The sequence below is a fragment of the Brassica napus genome, chromosome C1 (assembly GCF_020379485.1).
Source record: "Brassica napus cultivar Da-Ae chromosome C1, Da-Ae, whole genome shotgun sequence".
NCBI classification, from domain to species: Eukaryota; Viridiplantae; Streptophyta; class Magnoliopsida; order Brassicales; family Brassicaceae; genus Brassica; species Brassica napus.
In genome coordinates this window covers 40153378-40176407 of record NC_063444.1, presented here as the reverse complement: position 1 = coordinate 40176407, position 23030 = coordinate 40153378, and the positions used below count along the sequence as shown (strand labels likewise).

At 38.0% G+C, this 23030-nt stretch overlaps 3 protein-coding genes across 3 annotated transcripts; all 3 read left to right on the top strand.

The window, feature by feature from the left end:
- Positions 1-10046: 10046 nt before the first annotated feature.
- On the top strand, positions 10047-14915 carry LOC106375210 (uncharacterized protein At4g04775-like). Its single transcript, XM_048744501.1, has one exon. The coding sequence runs from the start codon at positions 12684-12686 to the stop codon at positions 13245-13247; it is 564 nt and encodes a 187-aa protein (XP_048600458.1). The 5' UTR covers positions 10047-12683; the 3' UTR covers positions 13248-14915.
- Positions 11575-12478, top strand: LOC106374162 (glutathione S-transferase T3-like). Its single transcript, XM_013814250.1, has 2 exons — positions 11575-11901; positions 11984-12478. The coding sequence occupies exons 1-2, from the start codon at positions 11575-11577 to the stop codon at positions 12476-12478; spliced, it is 822 nt and encodes a 273-aa protein (XP_013669704.1).
- A 324-nt stretch (positions 14916-15239) lies between the features above and the next one.
- LOC106374163 (geranylgeranyl pyrophosphate synthase 10, mitochondrial-like) lies at positions 15240-22605 on the top strand. The gene is made up of 2 exons (XM_022702993.2): positions 15240-15690; positions 21871-22605. The coding sequence occupies exons 1-2, from the start codon at positions 15396-15398 to the stop codon at positions 22545-22547; spliced, it is 972 nt and encodes a 323-aa protein (XP_022558714.1). The 5' UTR covers positions 15240-15395; the 3' UTR covers positions 22548-22605.
- The last annotated feature ends 425 nt before the right edge of the window (positions 22606-23030 follow it).

The following is a 23030-nucleotide window of genomic DNA, read 5'->3' as shown; positions in this document are numbered from 1 at the left end:
GTTATCCAGCTCATCTCATCTGATAACAAGTGAACCAAAAAAAATTGAACTTCCGATGTTTGAGCATTTGTTAAAAATCAAAGTCTTGATTCAGTTGAGCTGTGACTATAAAATATACTTTTTCACCATAAAGAAATTTTTTTATTATAAATCAGATGTTCTGATTTTTTGTTTTAACTCCAACTAACTGAAGAGTATTGAATCATAGGTTACTACTTTTGTTCGAAGATGAATCCTTACCATGGTTTGTTGGTTCGTTTTTGCTATGAACTCACTTAAAAGATGAATTCTTTTAATGACTGGACATGAGAAGTGGCGTCCATGTGTATGATATGCTGGAATGTCCACAAGAAGATATGTGTACATGTGGACATTTTAATGACTGGAGATTCACAGATCTATAACCCATTTAAAAGATTCACAATGGCGTGCCTGTTTTTGGTTATTAGAAGATGACCAAATACGGTTGAGTGTTTGTAAGCAATTGTAAATTTGAATGCCAATTGTGACATTTTATGCAACGGCTGTACAATGTTGTTCAAATGTTAAAAATGTATATATGTGTACACATGTACACTATGAGATTGTGTACACATGGATATACACAATCACTTGCTTTGTCCTAACAAGTGTTCGAGAAATTTGTACACAATCACTTAGGTGTACAATACAAAATAGATGTACACATGTATAGTCTTAATGTAATGTACATAAGGATAGCCTATGCGGTGGAAAATTGTTAAAAACGCCCAGCAAATATGATATTGCAAATGTATAAAGTATTCATTTATACATCTCAAAGCAAATTAAAAACAGAACAAGAACATGTAAAAAGCACAAGAGATGCAGACTAGTGTCAACGTGGAGAGTTGAAGTGTCCACCAGATGAGTATGCCCGAAATATTAGACCTATACAAACGTAACCTAGGGGGAGCAGGAGAAGTTAGTTTCCGAGATGAGCATATAAACCATGTAAGTAAAGTTGGATAGCATTGTATCCCCGCAATGATAGAGAAGATGCAACTCTAGCTTCTGCAAGGGTAACGTTCATATGACGGCTATGCTCATCTCCAACTGCTTCTTGCAGCTTCAACTCCTTAGCCAGTGTCCACAAATTGCTTCTTCATTTCCTGTTTGAGCTCTGGATCATCACCTCCACAATCTGTTCAAATCAAAAGTTACAGAAAGAAGGAACGTCCTTCCCGGAGAATACAAACGCCATAACTATATGATATATATCAGAATATGTTATGCGACAAGACACATAAAGGGAATGGTAATGTGTTCGAAACTGATCACAGACAAATATCAGAGAGACACTAATAAAGTGACTAACATGTTCTGCAAATCAGCCTCAATTGGGATAATTAATGACTACTAACTCAGCAGCTTCAGTTCTCCATTAAAAAGACTCATAAAAACGTGAGAAAGATAAAGAGTAAGGACATATATGAAGACTCCACAACAACACTATCAAATCATTTTTGTGACTTGAAAGAAAAAAAAAACAGTAAAAGGAAACAACATAGGCACATCAGCTATACAAAATCAAGTTATGTATCAAAATTTAACATGTAACTGATAGATTTGCAAGGCCTGCAAAATAAAATAAAAAAGACAAGCTTGTCAGAATTTAACAAAAAAACCCCAAAATTTCACAGCCTAACCTTGGAATTGGTACAGAAAGGAGCCATCTTTTACAAGAAATTGCATAACCTTAGACATTCCCAAAATAAATTGGGAAAATAAAGAGAGAATGAAGACAATTTTTCACAAATATGAGGATTTTCTGGGTTAGAATTAGTCGAAATTGGAGAAGTATCATCCGATTTGGGAATTTTGTTTTTTTTTTCTTTTCTTTTATAAAGATTTTTTTCTTTACTCCCTTTACCACTGATGATGATGGGTACGAGAAGATTTCAAAATTAAGAAAATGAGATGAAGTAATTTTTTTAGTCGGTTGTTTTAGTTAGAAGGGAATAAAAACTTGGAAGAAAGGGTAAAAGAGATATTGTACTAGAGGCTTTGGTAGAGAAAGTACAAAAAAAAAAAAAAAGTGTATTAGTAGCAACAAGTGACCTATGATGAAATAAAAACTCAATAAGTGTCCTACAATGTAATATTTTCTTTTAATAAATGCACCGGTTGTTTGACCAAAAAAAAATGGCGTCAACATTCCAACATTAAAGGATCAATCCAAACCAAAGATGGAAAACAATGCAACTCTTTACACTATCATCGTTCTCTCTCTCCAATTATTGTTTCAAATATTCGGTCACGTTACAGTATTTTCTCAAAATCTCAGTAGTATAAATGAGGTTATGATTGGTAAACTTTGGAGTAATAGAAAGGAAATAAAAAAGTGAAAAGTAGAGTAAATGCTAAAAACTGGAAAGAGGAAAGAGAAACAAAAACCAGCCAAAAATGCATTTCTCTTGTAAATTCAAGAGTAACTTTCAGAGTGTTTTTGTCACTAAATCAACAGTACAGAGAGTAAGGGTCCGACTGGTAATGACTGTAGTTTTAAAATTTTTGCTGTAGAAAAAAATCTGTAGATTTTTTGTTGTGGCTTTAAATTTTATTGCTGTAGAATTTTATGAAAGCACTAAAAATTTGCTTTGGATATTTGGCTCTGCAGAGCACTTGTACAGCTGTATGTTATTTCTGGAGCTGTGGCTTCAAAAAAAAAATTTAAAGATTGATTGCTCTGAATTTGGTGCTTTAGACATAAATAAGGCTGTGGAGAGCACCTACAGCAACTACCAATCACCCCCTAAAAGAGCAATAATAATAGTTTACCTGATTGAGAACTTTTTAGCTGAATTCAGAGTAAAATAGTTTTACTCTAAAATATTTACTCTAGAATGACTATACAGTCACACCCTAAATGTGTGAGTTTAATTTGAAATGGTAGGTATTTCCACGTTACAATATCTTTTTTTTTTTTTAACTCAAAGAACATGAGAACTTAGCTCAAGTTTGCAAACATGGCAGACCAGTAGAACTGGTTAAAGAAAACAAATAAAAAACATAAGCATCACTGACAATGAAGGCCAAGGTTAACTCATCCTAAGGGAAGGATTTCAAAGTTCACCAATAACCTCAGTCTGGATGAGATCATGAAGCCACGCCGGTCCTCCCAAGGCAAGGTACGAACGTAGTCGTCTATCACGGAGAACACTTGTAGATATCTTTCTTGCCACCTTATTAGACTCACGTGACTCTACTTTAAACTCGATAACAGTAAACTCCAAGCAAACTGTCTCTATCTGTCGAAGTAAGCACCTATATCTTGGCCAATGAGCAGGAGTTTTTATTGCATCTATCAGCTTTTGAGATTCAGTTCCAATACTGGCCTCTTCTATTCGCAGATCCCTTAGGCTTCGAAGTACCCACAATAGACACTCCATTTCAGCCGCCAGTTTGTCCGAGGTAGGTACGAGTGCGTCTCTTGCATGCATACACACATCTCCTCGATGATTTCGTGTGATCCAAGCTACTCCTATGAATTGTTTATCACTTCTCCAGCTAGCATGAAGGTTGCATTTTATCATACCTTGTGTTGGCGGAAACCAGTACTTTGGCATGCCCATATCAGCCTGCACCTGCCCTCCATTACTCTCCGCCTTGTTCAGTTTATTCCATAAAGCTGCTTCCTCTAGCGTTCTCTGAACCAACAGGGATGGCGATTCTTGTGTCTCCGCATATAACAAGCTGTTTCTGTTCTTCCATATCGTCCAGAGGATCCAGGGGATTGCTTGTCGCCGTTCCTGATTACAAGTACTCGCTTCCATGAACTTCAAGCAGCTACCAAAGAGTTCAATCAAAGAAACGTCTTGAAAGACATAATCCAGAGGTAAACGGAACTCTCTCCAAAGTTCTTGTGCTTTACTGCAGTGGAGGAGAACGTGTTGTATTGTCTCCACATCTTGATTACACAACTTACATGTTTGTTCCACATGCATACCATGAGCTGTAAGGCGTTCCGCAACAGCTAGAGCCCCAGACACCGCCCGCCACCAAAACATATGAATCTTTGGTATCGTCGGTAGCTTCCAAATAAGCTTCTTTATTTCAATATCTTTAGTTGTGAGTTTAATTTGAAATGGTAAATGGTAGATATTTCCACGTTACAATATCTTTAGTTGTGAGTTTAATTTGAAATGGTAGATAAAATGCTCTCAGCAGCCCCCATGTGGGTATGAGTTAAAATTTTATTGGCAGTGTGTCTTAACTTTTCTTATTTAGCTGGTAGTTAAAACACGTTTGGTTGAATACACCACGTTTTTATTTTACTATTCAATCCTCTTTAGTGATTCTTTTCCAGAAAAAGAGTACAAACCTTTTCGATTATAGGGTTCATCTTCGTATTTTCTTCGGTAATTACTGATAATTAAAACGTGTGTTTGAGAGTCTTGTCCGCCGTTTATGGTGTCCGTTGCTATGGATAAAACTTTAAGGTCATGACTAACCACAGTTTCTTAACTGGGGTCTTTAAGGTTCGGTTAATAGATTTTTTTTAGTTTTTTTTAAATTTTAATAAAAAAAAGTTACAAATCGTCTCTTAAATAAAAGATATAAGAGCCGTATTTTAGCCAAAAAATATAAAAAATAAATAAAAAAAATGTCAAATCATGAGTTAAGAACTCCGACTAAGAAATTGGGGTTTGTCATGTTCTAATGACTCTTTCCTAAGTTGCATTGATACGGTCTACGAGTACTGGTATTGCAAAAGGGGATGAGAACGAAGGTGGAAAACTGCAAACTAAAATTTATAGATACGGATACGAGAAGGATATATGGTAATAGAATATATATATGTAATACATAAAAGAATAAGTAACTAAAAATAATTTAAAATTCACATAAATTTTTAATTATAAACACTTGTATTCAGTTTTAGCATTGAAAAAGATTTCATCATTTTAATTTTGTGAATTTTAACTAAGTGGTTCAATTCCTATTAAAATTGATCAAATATTCATAAATTTTGATTCAATTTCGAATTAAAAAATTGGATATTTGTAGCTCAAAAAAGTAAACTAAATAATAATATGCATATTAATTAAAAAAAAATCATAAATACTAATATTTTATAAACGGATATCAGATCTGATCCATTAAATGCATATATATACATACATTTAAAAATTATGTATACAAATTATTTTATTTGTACGGATCGAATTGAATATACTATTAAGAATATAAAAAATTTCGATAGCAAGACATCGAATATATGAGATCATATAATTGATTATCCAAACGAAATCAATCATATCACAAATTCCTCAAAAAAAATAGATATTTGATTCGTGTCCAACCCTACTTAACAATAATATATTATTATCTCTTATATCTACTATTATTGTATTTAAGTTTTAATTATTAAAATAAAATTAATCATAAAAAACATGATATGTGTATTTGTCGTATCCAAAGAGGTTCGTTCCTAGAGTATCTTGTTTGAGATACATATTTTCATATTTTGTCCTTTTTGGGCAAGAAACCTCCGGTGAAGGAGCTTTTAATTGAAACGTTTAACCACACGTCTGTGGTCGGGTGGTTAAGGCATTCTGTAGATCCCCAATGGATCCGATTTTGAATCCGCACCACACCAGATTTCCACACGCATGGCCACCGGGTTTTTCACATTCTCTCTCCGGAGAATGATTTACCATTTTTTTTTTAATTGCAACGTTTCTACATGCTTACGTTACTACTTTGGTTTGGTACTACATATGATTGGGTGATGAAGACCAATTTCCCAAAGTAAGAAGAGTAGCCCGCATGATTGTGATTAAGTGGTAAGCAAAATTCGGGAATGTGTTACAACATTTTTTCTGGAATATGTCCCATATGTTTTTCTGAAACAAAATAACAGTTATGTGAAAAGTATGGATTTAGATTACGATCAATATAATTAATATCATTGTTCGGTAAGTTGATCTAATTATCATGACCAGAAAGTATTCGAAACTCGAGTAAAACAGCGCGATTATCTTTGAGAAAAAATGCATTTTGTAGTACTAGATATGATTTCCCTGAGTACCGGACCAATCATGGGATATATAGGATCCGAATAATAACAGTGGTTTTGATAATATAAGCGGTGCTGAATTAAAGTGCGGTAGCGGTACTATCCAACTGCGTTTCATGTGGTTTCCGGGGACAAGTGCGGATTTTATAAAAAAGGGTGCGATTTTGATAAAAAGTAGTGTGTTTTGATAGGAAAACAATGTAAAATAAATATATGTTTGAAAAATACGTTTTTGAATTCAAAACTTTGTAATTGTCTTTTCAAAATAAAATTCAGATTCTTTTTTTTCAAAAATTTATTTTGAAATCTAAATTTTTTTATTTAAACTATTTTTAAAATTAGTGTTTATTTATTTAATAAAATCTTAAACTTAACCTCGAAAATCACACCCCTCAAATAAAAACCCTAAATCTATATTAATTTATCCTCGGAGTACAAATATTTATTAACCCTTTAGTGAAACCATTTTTGACCATTTTTGTTCTTGATACCGATATTTGTAATAAAAACTTTTTAAGATCATCATATGAAATTTCTTTTTTTTTTTTGTTAAAATCATCATATGAAATTTCTCAAAATAAAATGGACGTATAACTAAAATTGATAAGTATAAATTATAATAACTAAAATTTAATATTTTATTGTATTTAGTGTTTGACTGTGTAAAGTTTACAATTTAGAGAAATTTTGGTGTTGATGTTTCAGTAAATAGTTGTGTATAATAGCTTTTATCATTAAAATGGAAAATATTCATATTGCGGTGCTTTAAGAAAAAGATTAACAAAGTGCGGTTTTCTATTGTACCACTGTCTTTTACGGGGAGATAAAAAATAATTTTTTGTCGTCTACCCATCTAGGCTAGATCAAGTGGAGAACATACAAGCCGATTCTCCGAGAAACATCTCCTTCTGTCCGGGTCTGATCTATATGAGAAAAAGCATGACCTCTGGTCCTTGCATATTTTGCTAACGCGTCTGTCCGACCATTCTGACTCTGAGGAATATAAGACAGACTCGCATCCTCGAAGTCCTCCTGTAGCCTCTGGAACGCCTCGATATCTGTTGTGAAGGCTGGCCAATCCATCGGGTTTGTAGTCATTTCCGTAAGTCCGAGCAGTCCGGCTCGAACCGTACCGAGGTTATCCTTTTGTCTCTCATACAAGAGGTTGCCCAAAGTAAACCTTCCACCTCAGCATGCAAAGCTGAGAGGCTCCTAGGACACGCCCGTAATCCGAAGTATTCTGAGCCCATTTGATCCTTAAGAATCCATCTTTAGCCACTAACACTGCCATTATAGATCTATGATCCATCAATTTGACATGTAGGGATTCGAGGCATCCAAGGGGGCACTGTCTCAACCTTTGTAGTAGGGGGATCGTCGTGATCCTCATTTGCTTCCTCCTGCTCGTTAGCTTTTCTCCAACATTTTGCCTCAAGAGTTGCGTGTTGTAGAGTGTCAAATGGGGATACGTCTTTCCCATTAAAGAGTTTATCGTTCCTCGCCTTCCAAATGTACCAACAGATCCATGGGGAGGTATCGAATTGTGGTCTTAGAGGAGCCACCTCTTTTCTCTTCCAAAATAGGAAGTTCATTTTTTGATATATGGATGTACTCGGGAAGTAACCCGAAAGGGACAAATAGTCTGATAAAGCCCAAACCTGAATGGTTGGGGGGCATTCAAAAAATGATAATTAATCGACTCCACTGGGCCAACACATCTAGGACAACTTCTATCGCTGCCCAGGTGTCTATACATGAGCCTATCTGCTGTCGCTACACATCCCAAGATAGCCAGCCACAAAAAATGCTTCATCTTGCTCGGAGCCTTTATCTTCCACACATGGCTCTGTAGGCCTGTGATACTTGGTTCTATAACCTTTTCTTGTGAAAGACTCAACTTGGTCAATCAGAGTAGGTCATAGCCTGTTTTAACAGAATAACCTCCTGATTTCGTGTGATTCCAAACATATCCATCCGGAGCACGAGTGGGAGAGGGTTTCAGCCCAAGAATCAAAGGGATATCATATAGGTGAAAAAAATCCCGTAAAAGTTGTGTATCCCACTCCTTGGTATCATTCTTAATAAAGGACTGAACAAGGAGTTGGTGTAGTCTGTATACAATGTGGTCAGTAGGTCTAGGTGGTCGAGCCACTTCATCTGGAACCCAAGACTCACTCAAAACCCTCGTATCTTGACCTGTACTAATTGTTTTCCGTAGACCCGATATGAGTAGAAGTTTTGCTGCCATAATACTACGCCATCCATACGATGGTGAGTATGTACGCCGATCTTCTAATGGAGAGGTGTGATTATAGTATCTCCCTTTTATAACATGTGATAGTAAGGATTTTGGATAATGAATTAGTCTCTACAATTGTTTTGCAAGAAGCGCTATATTGAAGTCATGAAGATCTCGAAAACCTAGTCCCTCCGAATCTTTGGGGTACAGATCTCATCCCATGCTATCAAATGTAAACCTCTGCTATTCTGTTTTGCACTTTACCAAAAATTAGACGTTGTACTCTTTAATTTATCAATAATGCCTTGTGGAAGCAAGTAACACGACATCACAAATGTCAGAACTGCTTGAGCCACAGATTTAACTTGAACTTATTTTCCTCCTTTTGAAAGGAGTCTCGATGACCAAGTGTTGACTCGCCCATTGAACCGATCTTGTACAAAAGAGAACACTTTCATCTTCGAGCCACCGATTTGTTCTGGTAATCCAAGGTACATCCCCATGCCGCCTTCTGAAGAGAAACTTAAGACATCTTTTATATCTTGCTTCCGAGAATACTCCACTCGATTTCCAAAAAAATCGATGATTTGGATGCATTTAGTCGTTGTCCTGATGCTTTCCCATATATGTCTAGAATGTCCATGTTCTCCTTGCATTGGCTTAATTCTGCCTTATATAAGAATAGACTGTCATCGACAAAAAGGAGATGAGAGATCCTTGGGCTTGCCCTAGCAACACGAAGACCTATAATCTTCTTCTCCACTTCTGCCCCATTTAAAAGTGAGATCAATGCCTCCGTGCATAAGATAAACAAAAAGGGGGAGAGGCGGGTCTCCTTGTCTTAACCCTCTCCTAGATAAGATTCACCCTCTCGGTTGTCTATTGACTAAGACTTGATATGTGACTGACGTGACACAACACATAATGAGGTCAACCAGTCTTTCATCAAAGCCCATCTTTATCATCAAAGCGGCTAGGAAGCTCCACTCCACTCTATCGTAAGATTTGCTAATATCTGTTTTAATAGCCATGAAGTCTTCCCTACATCGTTTGTTCGTCCGTAGGGCGTGAAAGTTTTCTTGTGCTATCATAATGTTGTCAGTAATCAAACGTTTTGCCACAAAGGCAGATTGTATCTCTGAATCAAGGGCATGATAACTCTCTTGAGTCTCTTGCATAGAAGCTTAGATATAATCTTGTAACTAACATTACAAAGACTAATAGGTCTGAACTCGGTCATTTCCCGAGGTTTCTTCTTTTTCGGGATGAGACAGATATTCGTCTGGTTCAATAATGGGTCGAAGCTACCCGTCGCAAATAAATCCCGGACAAGTCTAATAATGTCTTGCCGCATCTCCCGCCAGAATTTCTGAAATAATTTACTTGTCATACCATCTGGACCGGGTGCTTTATCCGGATTGATATCAAAGAGAGCTCTCTAATTTCCTGTTCCGACGGTTCCTCTAAAAGTAATCTATTGTCGGTACTGGACACTTTTTCCGAGATAAAACGAAGGAAGGTGTCCACCTGTGTCGGTGAAGAGGTAGAGAAGAGATCTCGAAAGTATTGAACAACTATGTTCTCCACCTCGATTTCACTCTCTACCAGCTTCCCATGTCTGTCTTTGATACTAATTATCTGATTCTGGGCTATTCGTTGTTTTGTAATGACATGATGAAATTTTGTGTTCCTGTCCCCATGTCTATGCCATTGATCTCTGCTTTTTTGTTCTCAAAAAGTATTTTTTTTCTCGAAATGCTAAAATCAGCTGCCTTCTCGATTCCTCCAATTCTTCTATTGCAGTGTTTTCATCATCTTGTGCCAGGTGTATCTTATCTTTTAACTCTTTTTTCATTATGAAGTGCGTTTTTTTAACTTTGCATGTATCTAAAAAAATTGCGTATTTGCTTTTTGTATTTTTATTAGAGTGCGTTTTTCAATGTAAAGTTGAATCGTGATTAACTTGCCGTATTGTCAATTCCGCATTGAAATACGCGACATCATAAAAAGGAAGAAAAGTAAGGGCTCTGCTTTTTTCTTTAACATTTGTTTTGCTAAAAATGGAGATGATAGAGTCATACAGACCGGGTCCCACATTTATAAAAGTCCATGCTCTTGTCAAGATGACAGTGCAAGTGGATGATCAGTAGTTGTCACAAGTCGAACAGCCCTTGCCAATAATTTGAACAAGGCAGAACAATAAATTGATTTATAATAATTAAACCATTTTACCATAAATATGGTATAAGAGCATCAGTATCGGGGACGTCCTTATTAATTTAGGCCAAAAAAATGAAAAAGGGAGTTAATTGTTAAGGATTGTGTCCAAAAGTCCCATAATAAGAAGTTTGTGGGCTCTTCCTGGGCTCGTCCTTCGTCATACGTGGCGAAAAAGGATTGGAGAAGTGCGGTGTAGGGCAACACACGGTTTCGTCTCATCACAACTCTCTCTCTTTCTCTCCTTCTCTCACGAAACTCTCTCGACGGCGATAGAGGTAGACGGCGATCCTCCCCTGATTTGAAGAGCCGATCGATTATTTCGCGATCTCGAGACCGATCTATTGTCCGACCGAAAGCTTCTCCGCCGATTAGAATCAGAAAGGTATGTCTTTCTCTACCCTAAACAAGAATGCGTTAGAGGTTTATGTCGTTGTCTGGTTGTTGTTGTTGTTTGTTGTTATTGCATGATTGAAGGAGATTATAGCCATTGTTAGTTGTACTTTCTTGGATTGGCCGATGAATTTTGATGAATCATTATAAAATTGTTGATGAAAGAGTAGTTCTTATTGTAATATGGCCGACGAACCTCTGTAGATTCATTTCCAATTAGAGTAGTTGTTATTGTCTTAGCAAATACTCTTTTGCATTGACAATTGTAGGTTATGGTTACTTGTCATGTCAGGGAACCGTAAGTATTAATGGTAAAATGAAGGAAACCAAATACTCTTTTGCATTGCCATGATTGATTGTGAATAGTTGTTACTTAAATGCCTAGTTAAAACGATGTGTTCGTAGTTATATTGATTTGTAACTAAACTGCATTGCCATCTCTGATTGTGTAACGAAATCTCTTAATAATTTAATGAAAATGTAACCGAGAACGCTTCACATAGCTTTGTACTTGTTAGATGGTAATAACTCTTGATTAGACTTAGGTAGATAATGGTTAGGTGGTTGTGAGTTATTATTCCTCCATCAAATGTGAGCTATTAAATCCCAACCTTATGTCAGCTTTGCTAATTATCTCCATACTCTTCTTTTTCTCCATACTCTTCTTTCTCTCCTATTACTTGGTATGGCTTCAAGGAAACCTGATATGGATTCAACGAATCCTGATATGGATTCAACGAATCCATATAGCCAGTATCGTAGTTACGTAGGGCTTCTTAACTCTCAGAATCAACAAACCTTTCCATCTACTGTAAACATTGGAGCCTCACAAATCCCTTCTTTTGGTTCCCAACAAACTGAGGCTCCTGCTGTAGGTTCAGACACACCAGTGGACCGTCGGGGGAGAAAGACATGGACCCCATCTGATGACGAGGTCCTAATAAGCGCCTTGCTTAATACTTCTAAGGACGCTGTAGTTGGAAACGACCAAAAGGGAGGAACGAACCTTCTGGCAACGGGTAGGAGATTACTACGAAGCAAGTCATAATGTTGGTGAGGGTGGTGATGCGAACTCTCATACCCATTGGAAGTAGCGGTGGTCAAAGATCAATGATCAGACCAACAAGTTCGCTGCAGCATACGCTACTGCTGAGAGACAAATCAGTAGTGGACAGAATGAAAACGATGTTCTAAAGTCGGCTCATCAGATCTTCCACTCCCACCACAACACAAAGTTTAAACTGGAGCATGCGTGGTGTATCTTGAGGCATGAGCAGAAATGGTTGAGTCTCAACACTGCTGCACAAAAAAGAAAGGCAACTGAGTCCTTTTCGCAAGCTACAGACAACAATGTTGGTGACCAAGAGATGCGGCCCGCAGGTATTAAGGCGGCAAAAGCAAGCAGGAACAGTGGTAAAGGAAAGGCTTATGGAGATTATAAGAGCATGTGGGATCTGAAGATGGAAGATTTGGCACAGATGGAGAAGCTATCCAAGCTCGCGATTCTTGATACTCTCCTAGCTAAGAAGGAACCACTTAGTGAGAGTGAAGAAGTCGTGAAGAATAAACTCCTTGCCTTGTATTTTTAAACTAAGCATTTGATGTTTTAAATTTGATGTTTGAACTTGTTGTTTTTTTAATTTGCTGTTTCAACAACTTGCTTCTGTGGTTTATGAAATAATATTCCTTGTTTTAAATCATGGGAGTTTATTTACTTTGTTCACTGTCATAATGTATGCTTGAGGTTATGTGACATACAAAACTTACGTGTGCCGTTTTTATTATTAACAGGTTATGGGTTTGGATTATAGCTACACGCAGCCGTCTGATTCGGAGGATTATGGTTTACGGAACTCAGCAGACAGTGAAAACAGCTCGACAGAAATGAATATCATGCTAGACCAAGCAGAGATCGAAGCCGCGCAGAATCAGTACCCTCTGCAGCCTGAAGTGGAGTTTGGCTTCCCCAAGGAATGCTACTGTGGCCGCGAGCCGCTTTTAGCTACTTCTTACACAAGAAATGACCCGGGGAGAATGTTCTACACCTGTGACAACATCGACGACGGAGACTGCCATGTATACAAGTGGTGGGATGTCGTGGTTACAGAGGAGATCAAAGCCTTAGGTACACAGTATGCTCAGCTTTCTGATAAGGTAGATTACATTTCGTTTCTAAGTGACGACGACACCCATATGCGCGAGTTTAAGGATCTGCAGTTTGATTTAGAGCAGAAGTTGTTAAGGGTTGAGAGAATTGGTTGTGACTTAGCGAGAAATACATCTAGGTTATTCAGAATTGCTTGTGTTATGGTTGTTGTCTTAGTGCTAATAGGCATTGGACTAGCTGCTCGTATGTAGGTTTTATGGTTCTTGTTGTAGGTGTTACTCATGTGTTTTTTAAGTGGAACTGAGCAAGGATTTACTCATGTGTTTTGTAATTTTAATGTGATATCGTATTCTATTATCAACCAAACAAGAAAGTATAATTGTTTCTTTCATCACCAACCAATGAAAACGAATCAATCACATGTATCTCCAACACGCTTTTCTTAATAACCCGTGAATACATCCTCCATCAAAAGTCTTTGTTTCTTTCATCACCAACCAAAGAAAAAGTATCACACATCTAAATCACAACCTCACGGACTTTCACACGGGTCTTGTTTCTTTCTCAAATTCATTTCTATAAATATGAGCTTCTCTTGTGTTTACAAATACATAAATCTTTCCTCTCCTTATTTCCTTAACAATTACACTATTTCTCCCTTCTCGATATATTTATAATGGCATCTTCATCCCATTATCATTACCACAAAGATGATGATGATGATATTGATCTTGATACCCCTTTTGAAGATTTTTTTAATAACTATGCTCCTATTCCAGAACAAAAAGAGAGAAAAAAACGTATTGTGATAGAGAGAAACCGGGAAGAATGCCACAACCACCTTTGGAATGATTATTTTAGCGAGAATCCAACATACTCTCGCAGTTTATTCCGGCGACGGTTTCGAATGAACAAATCTTTGTTCCAGCGTATTGTGCATCGTCTCTCCACAGAAATACCGTATTTTCAACAATCAGAAGATGCAACCGGACGGTCGAGTCTAACTCCGCTCCAAAAATGTACCGCAGCAATTCGACAATTGGCATACGGTGGTGCGGCTGATACAGTAGACGAATATGTCCGAATTGGTGAAACAACAGCTCGAAAATGTTTGCACAATTTTGCCGCGGGAATAATCACCTTGTTTGGCGATGAATACCTAAGACGGCCCACACCGGAGGATCTAGAAAGACTACTACATATCGGAGAAGAATGTGGATTTCCGGGGATGATTGGAAGCATCGACTGTATGCATTGGGAGTGGAAGAATTGCCCCACCGCTTGGAAAGGAATGTATTCACGAGGAACCGGAAAACCAACAATTGTGTTGGAGGCCGTAGCTTCCTATGAACTCTGGATATGACACGCGTTTTTTGGAGCTCCAGGTACTATGAACGATCTTAATATTCTAGATCGATCACCTGTTTTTGATGACGTTATTAACGGCATCGCGCCACAAGTAATCTTCTATGTTAATGGTAATCCATACCATTACGCATATTATCTCACGGATGGTATTTATCCGAAATGGACGACTTTTATTCAATCTATCCGACTACCACAAACTCAGAAGCATTCATTATTTGCTCAAACCCAAGAATCAGTTCGAAAAGATGTTGAGCGTGCCTTCGGAGTCCTGCAAGCTAGATTTGCCTTTGTCAGAAATCCGTCTAAGTTATGGGATAAAGAGAAAATAGGAAATATTATGAGAGCATGTATCATACTCCATAATATGATTGTCGAAGATGAACGGTCATCATTCAGTCAGTTTAACAAATTTGAGTTTCAAGAAAGAGAAGAAGTGGATACATATTCCGTCAACATGCCTTCGAATCTCGGCAGTACAATGGATCGTCGAACGAGCCTTCGTAATAAACAAGCCCATGAACAATTAAAAAATGATATGATTGAAAATATATGGGCTAAATTTGGACATTTTCAATGATTTGAATAAGTTGTTTGTTTCCTTTTATTTCAGAAGTTTGGAAGTTTTTTTTTTTGAAATGTAATAAAATGTTTGTAATTTTCTATTAAATGAATAAATTTATTTTTCTTAATAGTTATTCAACTTAAAATGGTAATATGTTTTATCTTATATATGTTACTATTATTTCAAAAAAAAAAAAATCACCTAAGGACCAACAAAAAGTCCCACCTATAATCACCATTTTCATTAAAAGTCTGTTAAAATCCTAATCTACAAATAACAATATAAAACTCTAAGAACTCTCAAATAAGTCCCATTGATAATCATGCTCTAACCATTTCAATCTAAAACAGGAACAAACCCAAAGCGAAACAGGAAAAACCGAGAAGCTCTTGTTTACACTCTTCTATCTCTCTCCATTTCTAGTTTTGGCGATTCCATACTGCCACATTGCACTGCGGTTTAGTGTAAGATGCGGCTGACCCGTCGGTTTATGTTGACGTCGTCCGTCCGGCGTCTGACGTCGACCGCCAGCCATAACTTTGAGTTCATGTCCTATATGGTCAATAAGATTAATTCGGTCAATAAAGCACTTGACAAGGCCACTCCTCTCTGCAAGCCGGTAGTCAAAATCCGTGAGGCCATGAGGTACACGCTTCTCTCGGGCGGAAAACATGTAAGGCCAGTGCTCTGCTTGGCTGCGTGCGTGCTTGTAGGCGGCCAAGAGTCAACCGCAATGCCGGCTGCATGTGCAGTTGAAATGATTCACGCACTACAAGAAAACAGCGATATTCTGACGGACATTCCGACGGAAAATGAAATCCTCGGAATATACCGAGGAATTTCCGAGGAAATTCCGAGGAAACACAAAATTGGGTTTCCTCGGAATTTCCTCGGAATATACCGACGGAATTCCGAGGAAACTACAGTCCGTCGGAATATTCCGAGGAAATTCCGAGGAAAACTCTGTTCCTCGGAAAAAAACCGATGAATTCCGAGGAAATATTATAGCCGTTGGGGGATTTTACAAAATTCCGAGGAAATTCCGACGAACTAGTTTTGTCCGTCGGAATTCCGTCGGAATTTCCTCGGTTTGTCGGCAGGATTTAAACTATAAATACAAGCACTCCTCTTCCTCTTCATTCACTTCATATCTTCATCCTTCCTCTTACTCTATTTACACACGAATTTGATTCATAAAAAATATGTCTTCTTCAAATTATTTTCGTTCTTGGATCGATCGACCTCATTTGGATCCGAACACGAGATTGCTTACGGAAGAATACCAACGAGGTATAACTGAATTCATGGGGTTAGTTCACCGACAACCGGAAGCAAAAACATGTATGTTAAGATGTCCTTGCTCTAATTGTAAAAATAGAAAGGTTATTAAAGAGTGGGATGTTTGGACTCATCTATATTTGAGTGGGTTTACACGAAGTTACAAAATTTGGTATCATCATGGGGAAACTGATTATGAACATGGTAGTACTAGTGAACCTCAGCCAGCGGTTAGATTAGAAGAACCAATTAGAACGGATGTAGATTATGGTGTAGGTACTGAGCAGATGGTAAATGATCATTTTAGAGGGGAAGATTTACCCAATGCAGAAGCTAGGAGATTTTATGATATGTTGGATGCTGGAAAGCAACCATTGTACGAAGGTTGCAGAGATGGTCATTCAGCTTTATCATCTGCTACAAGATTGATGGGCATTAAAACAGATTATAATTTGGCTGAAGACTGTGTGGATGCGATTGCTGATTTTGTAAAAGGTATTCTACCCGAGGATAATGTAGCTCCTGGTTCATACTACGAGGTTCAGAAACTCGTAGCTGGTCTTGGTTTATCGTATCAGGTAATAGATGTATGCAGCGACAACTGCATGATTTATTGGAGGGTGGATGAACAGCGGGTTACATGCAAATTTTGTGGAAAGCCTCGTTATAAAGATACAATTGGAAGAGTTCCAGTGCCATATAAAAGGATGTGGTATTTACCTTTGACGGAAAGGTTGCAGAGGTTGTATCTGTCTGAACGCACAGCGCAACCAATGAGATGGCATGCGGAGCACTCAACAGATGGTGAGATCAGACATCCTTCAGATGCAAAAGCGTGGAAGCATTTCCAATCAAAGTATCCCGACTTTGCGTATGAGAGAAGAAATGTCTACCTTGGATTATGTACTGATGGTTTCAGTCCGTTTGGCAAGAGTGGAAGACAGTATTCTCTATGGCCCGTCATTCTTACACCATACAACCTCCCCCCAAACTTGTGCTTGCGACGAGAGTTTTTGTTTCTCTCGATTCTCGTTCCCGGACCAGAGCATCCTAAGAGATCACTTGATGTGTTTCTTCAGCCACTAATATATGAGTTGCAACAACTATGGGCTCAAGGTGCTGAAACATACCTGTCTTAGGGTGAAGACGAGTGTAGGAATCAGGTAGAGCTCGAAAAATCAAGTGGAATAGAGCCCAAAATTGTTCAAATCGGATGATTATAGAGAGAGAAAGGGGGGGGCGAATTATAGGGGAAATCGGAGGGGATGAGAGTTCTAAGGTTTAGATCCAAAAAAGGTCGGGTTTTGCCTTATAATTCTGTTTTCCGAACACGCATCGATCGATGCGTTTTGTTTCTATAACGCATCGATCGATCACATTCTTACGGCCCGGGCCATCTTGGTAATCGATCGATGCGTTTTTGTTCTATAACGCATCGATCGATGCGTTTTTAAAAAAACATACAAGATTTTCCGAGGAAATTCCGAGGAACAATTCAGATTGTCGATCGATCGATGGGATACTCTCATCGATCGATCACAATCTTACGGCCCGGTCCATCCTAGTAATCGATCGATGCGTTTGTGTTCTATAACGCATCGATCGATGCATTTTTAAAAAAACATACAAGATTTTCCGACGAAATTCCGAGGAACAATTCAGATTGTCGATAGATCGATGGGTTACTCTCATCGATCGATCACAATCTTACGGCCCCGTAAATCCTAGTAATCGATCGATGCGTTTTTGTTCTATAACGCATCGATCGATGCATTTTTAAAAAAACATACAAGATTTTCCGATGAAATTCCGAGGAACAATTCAGATTGTCGATAGATCGATGGGTTAATCTCATCGATCGATCACAATCTTACGGCCCGGTCCATCCTAGTAATCGATCGATGCGTTTTTGTTCTATAACGCATCGATCGATGCATTTTTAAAAAAACATACAAGATTTTCCGAGGAAATTCCGAGGAACAATTCAGATTGTCGATAGATCGATGGAATACTCTCATCGATCGATCACAATCTTACGGCCCGGGCCATCTTAGTAATCGATCGATTTGTTTTTGTTCAAAAACGCATCGATCGATGCGTTTTTTTAAAAAAAATTACGTTTTGAAACCCCAAACACTAGTTCGTCAGAATTTCCTCGGAATATTCCGAGGAAATTTCGAGGAAGAAGAGGGTTTCGTCGGAGTTCCCTCGGAATAATCCGAGGAAATTCCGAGGAAATAGGGTTTTTAAACCGAAAACAACGTTTTGCCGTTTGAATAACACCTATATAACCCTTATTAAGTGTCTTACGTTCATTATGAAGTCAAAAATTTGTTCCTTACCGTATAATTAACACTTTTCCGATTGTATGAACGAAATCTCGCAACATAAGAGAAACACTTATACCTTTTAACGAACGGTAAAGGGAATACTTTCCATTAGTTTTGAAATTTGTTATTTCATGGTTTATGCTCATGTATACAAAGAATCCTCAATGGTATGCATTACAATTGTATAAGAAATGAAATACGGCAAAAAAAATTGATGTTTTGAAACCCCAAACACTAGTTCCTCGGTATTTCCTCGGAATATTCCGAGGAAATTCCGACGGATATTTTACTATCTGTCGGAATTTCCTCGGAATATTTTCATTTTACCGGGCAAATATTTCGCGAAAATTGAAATTAGAATTCCGACGGAATTCCGACGGATAATGTCCGTCGGACCCTAGGTTTTATAACCACGAGCCCCTTCTTCTTCCCCATTTCTCTGTTCTTCCTCTGCGCGACTCCTCTCTTTCTCTCCGGCGATTTCCCCCTGAAATCCGACGATATCTCCGGCGATCTCCCTCTTCTCTTACACAAATCATGTAAGGACCCTATCCCACTCTCTTAGGTTCTATTTGTTAGGTTTTTGTGTAGTTTTGATAGATTTTTGTTAGGGTGATTGGTTAGGATTGTGATTTGGTTGTATAATAGGTTTAGAATTGTGATTTGGTTGAATAATTTGTTTTGTTGAATTGATTTAGAATTTTTTTATAATTTTTTATTTTTTGTATTTATAAAATCAATTTTTGTATATAAAATCGATTTTTGTATTTTACAAAACGATTTTTCTATATAAATTCGATTTTTTGGATTTTACAAAAAAAAATTTCTATATAAATTCGATTTTTTGGATTTTACAAAACATTTTAATTATTAAACAATTTTTATTTATTAAAACTATTTTTGTTTATTAGAACTATTTTTATATATTTATTAAACAAATTTAATATATATAAATCTTTTTCTGTGATTAAATTATTTGGGATTTTTTTTTAATAAAAAAATTAATTTATATATTTCTGTATTTATTAAATATATATTTTTTAATTTACAGGTCTCATGATGATCAGACCCGGCCTCGACAGCGTCGTGGTCGTGGTGGTACGGGGAGCCAGTCTCGGGATTCCAGCCATTTTCAGGATTCCCCTTCGCCCCACAGCTCCAACCATACATCTCCCTCTGCTGCACCCGCTCATGCTCCTCTCGCTCTCGCTGCTGCATCCGCTCCTGTTCCTCCGGGTCCTCCGGGAGTGATGAGGGTTGCGGAGTTGGTTCAACAGCCCGGTCGTGACCATCTTCCGTATCTCACTCCGTATCCACATGGACGGGGTCAAACATGGTAATTAAACGTTTTTTTTCTTTAAATTTGGATTCATTATTAACCGTTTGTTCTTTTAATAAGGTTCAACCGATCCGGGAACGGGATCAGCGCATGGATCAACCGTATGATGTACTCGGCCCTCGACAGTGGACATCCGACTTTCACTCACTTCCCAACCGACAAGCAGGTTCTGTGGTTTCGTCAGTTTGCGGTAAGTATTCTAATTTTTTACTTATATTTTTAATCTTTAATATAAATTTTCTACTAATTGTGTTTTTTTTTCAGCAAGAGTTCAACTGGAATTCCGATGAGACGCTCTTTATCTATCACCACTTCGTCCATAAAGTAATGGACAACTATGGGAAGCAGATCCACGAGTGGAAGAAGAAGTGGGAAATCAATAAGGTTCGATTTAATTTATTAAACAATTTTTTAATTTATTAAACTATTTTTTAATTTATTAAACTTTTTCTTTTTTTTTTAATTAAAAGGTCCCAAAGTCGATGAACGATACGGTCTGGAAGGAGTTGTGTGCGCATTGGGATAAGGAGGAGACGAAAGAAACTTCTTCCACCAACTCCACCAACCGCAGGAGCGACCGTAAAGGGAAGGGCATCTACAAGCATAACTTGGGTGCTCAATCTATTGCCACTCTCGGAGATCGCATGGTAAGTTCAACCGCTTTTTCTTCAATTATTTGAGTTTCAGAATTTAAATTTATTGTGCATTTCTTCTAATTTCTAATGTTTCTTTAATTTTATGTTTTTTTTCAAGGCGGAAGAAAATGATGGCGAGCCGGTCGATGATCTCGCCCTAATGAGGAGGGCGTATACCAACAAGAAGACCGGCCAGATTGATGACGGTCTTGTGAGGGACGTGGTCGACCTGGTCCAAACTCAGGTGGTAGACGAAGTGTCTCAGCTTCAAACCGAGGATGACGCTTCGACGGCTTCGACCAACTTGTCCCGGTGTCGAATCAACGAAATCGTTGAATCCGTAAGTTCTTTTTTTTTAAAGTTCAATTCATTTATTTCTTGGTTTAAATTTCTAAATTTGGCTTTTTTCTATTCAGTCGGTTCCAAAGAAGAAGGGACGTTTGTTCGGTTTGGGTCGTCGCACCCGGTCGGTTCCTCCTTCTTCTGCACCACCGCCCTTTGTTGATCCAGAAGTACTTACGGCTCAGTTGAAGGACAAAGATGATCGAATATCTTTGTTGGAGACCCAGATGGCGGCTCAACAGGCGGGCTATGAGGCACAGAGGAGGCTGAACCAGCAAATGATGGAGATGATGCAGAGGATGTACCCGAACGAGGTGTTCCCGGACGTGCCAGACCCGTAGTTTTTTTTTTCCCCAATCTCGGAATGTTTTATTTTTATTTGTGAAACTTTGAATATTAATTAGTATGATTTCAATTTTACTTTTAATTTCATATTTTCGAATTTAAATTTCAGAAATTTTATTTTTTCAAAAAAATTAATATTTTTTACATTTCGAGGAAATTAATTATATTTTTCACTACATCGATCGATGCGTTTTTGTTCAAAAACGCATCGATCGATCCGTTTTTTTTAAAAAATATAGCGAGGGACATTTCCCTCGGAATTTTCCGAGGGACAACTCCCTCGGAAAATTCCGAGGAACGGATCCCTCGGAATATACCGAGGGAATAGTTCCTCGGAATAAACCGAGGAAAAAGTCCGTCGGTATACTCCTATCGATCGATGTATATATGTCCAAACACGCATCGATCGATGAACTTCCGAGGAATTATCCCGACGAAGTTCTACCTCGGTATATTCCGAGGACTTTTCCGACAAACAAGGGATCCTCGGAATTTCCTCGGAAATTTATTTCCTCGGAATTCCGTCGGAAAATTCCGAGGGATTTCAGAGGAAAAAAGAAATTCCGAGGAATTATTTCCGACGACGTATTTCGTCGGAATTGCGTCGGAATAACGATATTCCGACGAAATTCCGACGATTATTTCCCTCAGAATCCTTGATGTTTTCTTGTAGTGACGCGTCGTCTCTCATCCAAGACGATCTCCCTTGTATGGATGATGACAGTCTCCGCCGCGGAAAACCCACCAATCATAAAGTTTTTGGCGAAGATATAGCCGTCTTGACCAGGGATGCGCTCATAGCTTTGGCCGTTGAGAAGATGGCGACATCAACTTCGTTAGGCGTTTCTCCAGAGAGGGTTCTTCGGGCCGTAGTGGAGATGGCCAAGGCAGTAGGAACGGAAGGGCTTGTCGCGGGTCAAGCGGCAGATCTTTCCGGAGAAGGGATGAGCTTAGAAGAGGACGGAGCCCGGTTGGAACATCTTGAGTTTATACATATTCACAAAACGGCGGCGTTGCTTGAAGCAGCAACGGTTACGGGAGCCATAATGGGAGGTGGGTCTGACGGAGAGATCGAGAGGCTTAGAAAATACGCGAGATGTGTTGGCCTGATGTTCCAAGTGGTCGATGATGTGCTAGATGTGACTAAATCGTCAGATGAGTTAGGGAAAACAGCCGGTAAAGATTTGATCGCCTCAAAGTTAACCTATCCTAAAGTGATGGGAGTGGAGAAGTCGAGAGAATATGCTGATGAGTTAAATAGAGAAGCACGTGAACATCTTCATGCATTCGATTCAGCTAAGGTGGCTCCTTTGCTATCTCTAGCTGATTACATTGTCAATAGACAAAACTAATGTGGCAAATTGCTGATGCTTAAATTGCTTTATAATAAAATAAAATAAATTACTAAAATGCTCGAAAGTCTTGATACAATGAAAGTATAATACGTAATAGCCCAGTGGCCTTCACTTATTCATTCAGTCATTCGGTGCTTCTGTTTATAATGCTGTCTAAGATTTCCCCTTGTCCTTTTGTTTTTCGTCTTGAAACATATTGTTCTTTTGTAATTTCTCTATGTTTCAAATGTCGGATAATGTCCGTCAGTTAGTTTGTATTGCTCATTTGGCATGGAATTTTGAAAGTATCTATGTGCACATGCTAAACTGATGAAACTTGATAAAAAAGCTATATGAAACTATAAACTAAAAGTAAAGAGAAAAAGTGTAAGGAATAATGATTAATAATGAAATACTAGATGATAACCCGCGTGCATGCACAGAATGAGTTCTTATAATAATGTTTGTTTATTAAATGAGTTTTTTAACATTTTGCAACAC